This window comes from Carya illinoinensis, chromosome 7 (assembly GCF_018687715.1).
Source record: "Carya illinoinensis cultivar Pawnee chromosome 7, C.illinoinensisPawnee_v1, whole genome shotgun sequence".
Lineage (NCBI taxonomy): Eukaryota > Viridiplantae > Streptophyta > Magnoliopsida > Fagales > Juglandaceae > Carya > Carya illinoinensis.
The window spans coordinates 29221426-29226994 of NC_056758.1; the positions used below are offsets into that span (position 1 = coordinate 29221426).

The window sequence follows — 5569 nt, forward strand, 5'->3', positions numbered from 1 at the left end:
TATTTTTTAATAATTAACAAAATAACTAGTAGTGAATTTGTATATATTTTTAATATTTAAATATGTTTAAAAAATATTTAAAAAAATATATAATTACACATATTGAAAGTTTAAAAAAAATAATATTTATAATTGTAGAGTATATAAATATTATGTAATTCTTTTAAAAAAATAAATAAATATAAGACTTATATAAAAAGACTTAATCTTTTAATAATAAATTTTACTCTTTTTTAAATAATTATATAATATTTACTTACTCAACAATTTTAGGCAGCATTAGCCAATTTTAAGCGTTAATTTTGAAGGTGTAAATTGGAGCTGACGGGAGCAATTTGGACAAATTCCACATGACATGTAAGCGTCAGACTCACACATGTCGCACGCAAATTGATGTCTATAAAAGCCCGTCTCTTGTCCACCATGCACGTACTTATCCAACTCAGTAATATTATAGCTGCTTTCTTAAGATATCGATAAAAAATGGCCGTACGTACTCCTTCTTTCTTCACTGCTCTTATCTTTCTGGTTTCAGTACTGAAACCCAGCCTGGTAGTCAAGGCCATTACTGCTGAAAATCCCGATTGTGGACCAATCGCCGCCAGTGATACTGACCTGATTCAGTTTGCTCTTAATCTTGAGTTCCTCGAAGCAGAGTTTTTCTTGAATGGTGCAATTGGTAGTGGACTTGACAGCATCGCTCCATCCCTGGCTAACGGTGGTCCTCCTCCGATCGGTGCTAGGAAGGCCAATCTCGACCCTCTAGTCGCTAGAATAACCGAGGAGTTCGGTTATCAAGAAGTTGGTCATCTCAGGTACTTACTACTACTTATCAACAATAAAGTAGTGGTAGCACATGATACTTGTTAATTAAGTTTTAAAAGTATTCTCAGATTTATTGTGGCTTGATGCCTTAATTTGCCTTTTTCCGATTTTCTGAAAACTTAAACCCTTTATTAACAGTGCATGAAGGGGTATCCATTTCTTTCATCGTGTAATTGTTCGTTTTTTCACGTATTCAAGAAATTATTTCTGTTGCTGTTAATTGGTTAGAATGTCTCTTAAACAGATCGATGATGACTTTTCAGGGCTATAATTACTAGAATAGGAGCGATTCCAAGGCCGCAGCTGGATCTCAGCGTTCAGATTTTTGGAAAATTATTTGACGATGCAGTCGGTTTCAAATTGATCCCTACATTTGACCCTTACGCTGACACAAACCGCTATCTCTTAGCATCATATGTGATCCCCTATGTAGGATTAGTGGGCTATGTTGGCACCATTCCAAATCTTGCCAGAGGAACTTCTCGAAGTGTAAGAGTCTTATCTATCACCATTCTAGCTAGATCTCTGCAATATGCATGAATCCATTAAATTCTAAGTTTATATGTCTTTTTGGTACGTAGTTGGTTGCTTCGCTTCTGGGCGTGGAGGCAGGACAGGATGCGGTCATAAGAACACTACTTTACGAGAGAGCCAACCAAACTGTGCGACCATACAACCTTACGGTGGCCGAATTCACAAACCGTATCTCAGGGCTTAGGAACAAGCTGGCCGCGTGTGGCATCAAAGACGAAGGCATCCTGGTTCCTCGATCTCTTGGAGCAGAGAATCGTACGAACAGTAACATCCTGTCTGCTGATCCTAATTCTCTTTCATATGCTCGGACGCCACGGGAGATATTAAGGATAGTGTACGGAAGCGGAAGTGAGTATAAACCCGGGGGGTTTTTCCCTAATGGTGGGGGTGGGGACATTGCGAAGAGGTATCTTCCCAAAGCTTAATTGGGATGCTTAGTTGGAAGTCTTATTGGTATGGAATTACCTGAAATTTACAATAAAGAATCAATTATAAATTGATGGTTAAAAGGAACAAATCGTTAAAGAATCAATATATTATATTTTGTTGAGTAAATTAATTAAGCACTCCCTATTATATGTCAATTATGAGATCGATAATAATAGCGTTGCTGCCGTTGCGTATAATATACATATTGGAAATGGGAATTAAAAGAAAAATTTGCACACCAAACGGTTAATTAAAATGATCATATTTTTAAAACCATTTGTTGGAAGTTTTATGTTATATATTAATTTGAGTTATCATACGTATCGTTTTGTGTATAAAATTAATGCACCGGCTAGAATCGTTGAACTTGAAATTAGCAGCTAGCTAGGGACTATGCTAAGTAGGATCTTACTTAATTATGTACGCATGGGACCAAGTCGGAGATGTTGAGTGAAAAATGAGCGTATTGGCATATTCTTGTGAAAACCTGTGTAAAATAGTGTTGTAACAAGTGTTGTTGCAGAAAGGCTTGAAAATTGGTCAAAGAAGTCAACTTCGCTCGACCCTCGCTCGATCGAGCGCTCGAGCGAACTTGGGCAGATTGCACCGCTCGACCTTCGCTCGACATACAGCTCGAGCGAACTCATGCAGATTCAACTGCTCGACCCTCACTCGACATACAGCTCGAGCGAACTCAGGCAGATTCAACCGCTCGACCCTCGCTCGACACTGAGCTCGAGCGAACCCAGGCAGAGTGAGTCGCTCGACCCTCGCACGACACTGAGCTCGAGCGAACTCAGGCAGAATCGACCGCTCGATACTCGCTCGAGCGAACTTTGGCAGATTGTTTCGCTCGACCTTCGCTCGAGCCAATGTTCCAGATCACTAGGGTTTTGAACGCCTCATTTGATGGGAACTATAAATAGAACAGGTTAACTTCTGTTCTTGGGGTGGAGAATCAGAGCAAAAACCCTAAGGGCCTCCAAGAACTTCTTAGAGCAAACTCTCCCCCATTTGTTTGATTCTCTCTTGGATAAACATTTCTCCACCACAACTCATTCAAAATCAACTCTTACTTGAGTCCATTGAAGTGGACATTTTTGTTGGCCGAAAGAGTCCGGAGCTGCTGTTGAAGCAGAGATCGAGAGGCTCTCGTGGGAAGCTATAGGAAGGTCGGAGTTCCGATACTACATGCGTGTAGAGATCGAGTGGGTCACTCGTGGTGTTGCAAGCCAAGTTTAGCTACTACAAAGGTTTTGTGAGTGTCTCTAAATTGGTTGTAACAAACTAAAATTTCTATAGTGGATTTGAGGTGGTGTCTTACACCCGGAGTGGTTTTAGATTTTGAAGATGTTCTTCAAATGAGTTTCCACTCCGTGATCAAAATCATGTGTTGATTATTTGTGTTATTTGATTCATTTATTAACTGCTTGTTTGTCTAATATTCAAAAAGCCATAAAAATTAGTTTACACCTATTCACCCCCCCTCTAGGTGTAGTGTTGGGTAGAACCACTACTTATTCAATTGGTATCAGAGAGGGTTCACTCTGCTAGGATTTAGTTGCTGAGTGTGATCCTGCTGTAGTGGTTTAAATGGATAGGTCTCAATCACTCACATCTCCACCATATTTTGATGGAAATAACTATGCTTATTGGAAAGTGAGAACGAGAGCATTCTTGAAATCTGTGGATGAACGAGTATGAGTTTCCATCACAAATGGTTGGACAGAACTAGAGGTTCTTGTTGACGGAGTACGAACTCCCAAAAGTGTAGAAAATTACTCTAGGGATGAAATAAGTGAGTGCGGTTGGAATAGCAAAGGGTTTAATGCGATCTTTATGGCTGTATCCCAGGAAGAATTCAAACGGATATCAATGTGTCAAAACTGCAAGGAAGCTTGGGATATTCTTGAGATTACCCATGAAGGTACCAAGGCTAAGAATTCTAAGTTTCAAATGTTGACTACTAGTTTTGAAGAGTTGAGAATGAAGGATGATGAAACATTTGATGCTTTCTATGCCAAACTAAATGATATCGTCAACTCTCACTTTAATCTAGGAGATAAAATTCCTGAAAATAGAGTTGTGAGAAAGGTTCTCAGATCTCTTCCTGAGAGATTTCGTCCTAAGGTTACAGCTATTGAGGAAAGCAAAGATGTTGATACTATGAGAATTGAAGAATTGGTGGGCTCCCTCCAAACATATGAACATACTCTTCCAATGGATAAAAAGCATAAGTCCATAACTCTCAATACTGTTAGAGAGGAGTCAGATGAGTCATCCGATGATTTGGCTATGAGTGACAAAGAAATAGCATTTTATGCTAAGAAATTCAGGAAAATGTTTGTGGCCAGAAATAAAAAGAATCAGAGCCTAGAGAGGAAAAAGTTTGAAAGATACAACAGAGGCTCAAGTTCAGGGAACAAGGATAGAAACTCTGAGAAGCACACTAGAACAAATAGAGATAAGGGTCAGTCCAGTGTGCAGTGTCATGAATGTCATGGTTTTGGACATATTCGCCTGGAATGTCCAAACTACAAAAAGGAGAAGAAGACTGTGTTTGTTTGTGAATCAGCAGTCAATGGAAAGACTAACCCATCTGACAAGGGCAAGAAATCATCTCATGTCCAAATGGGTGTTCGGTCTCATGTGAAACCAAAAACTAGAAATGCAAGACCCATTTGTCATCACTGTGGTAAAACAGGTCATGTTGTAACGGAGTGTTTTAAGCTGAAAAGATACATCGGGTATAAACATGCACCTTTTCAAAGCAAAAGTATGCATCCTCCAAACATGGGTAAACGTCTCATAACTGCTCCTAAGTATACCTCTTCATTCAGGAGACAAAGAGATAGCAAAGAAAACTATGTGTGTCATAATTGTGGTAGGGCTGGCCACATCCGACCAAATTGCTATGAGCTTAGGAAGAATCACATGAAAAATGGAGATAGACAACCAAGAAGAGGACATCTGAATCTTTGGAGTCAAGTCATGGCCTTAACCAGGCAGAATGAGATGCTGAATGTCAAGTTAGATCAACTGTCAACTACCAAAAAGGGTGGTTCTCCAAAAGTTAGAAAGATGTGGGTCAGAACTGGAGAAAGAAACACATGTCATGTGGCACACATTGCTCTAAAGACTAGAGACACCTATGTGTGGTACCTTGACAGCGGATGCTCACGTCACATGTCAGGTGATAGAAGTTTGTTTAAAACTGTTGAGGAATACACGTGTGGAACAGTAACTTTTGGAGATGGTGGAAAAGCTGATATAATTGAAAAATGTGAAATTGATATACCTGGACTACCCGTCTTGAGGGAAGTACTGTTTGTTGATGGATTAAAAGCAAATCTCCTTAGCATAAGTCAAATGCGTGACAATGGTGTTGAGGTTCGCTTTTCAAGAGAAAAATGCATTTTTTCAGATAATGATGGAAACTGCATGATGCAGGGAACGAGGACATCTGACAATTGTTATGGCATCACTCTAAATTTTCAATATAGTTGCAACAGTGCTAAGAGTGAGGCAACAGACCTGTGGCACCAAAGACTTGGACATGTGAATCATAAAAATCTGTCCAAGATTGCTAAGAAAGATATGGTGATAGGGTTGCCTGAGCTAGGTAAAGTGGAGACTCCTGTGTGTGGGTCATGTCAATTGGGAAAACAAGTCAGAACAGCTCACAAGAAAACTACGGCTATCCTAACTGAACAACCTTTGGAGTTATTGCACATAGATCTTATGGGACCCTCTAGAACTGAAAGTTTGGGGGGAAAGAGAT

At 39.6% G+C, this 5569-nt stretch overlaps 1 protein-coding gene across 1 annotated transcript; it reads left to right on the forward strand.

Annotated features, from left to right (window-relative positions):
- Positions 1–435: 435 nt before the first annotated feature.
- LOC122316795 (desiccation-related protein PCC13-62-like) lies at positions 436–1914 on the forward strand. Its single transcript, XM_043133584.1, has 3 exons — positions 436–815; positions 1089–1314; positions 1407–1914. The coding sequence occupies exons 1-3, from the start codon at positions 484–486 to the stop codon at positions 1782–1784; spliced, it is 936 nt and encodes a 311-aa protein (XP_042989518.1). The 5' UTR covers positions 436–483; the 3' UTR covers positions 1785–1914.
- The last annotated feature ends 3655 nt before the right edge of the window (positions 1915–5569 follow it).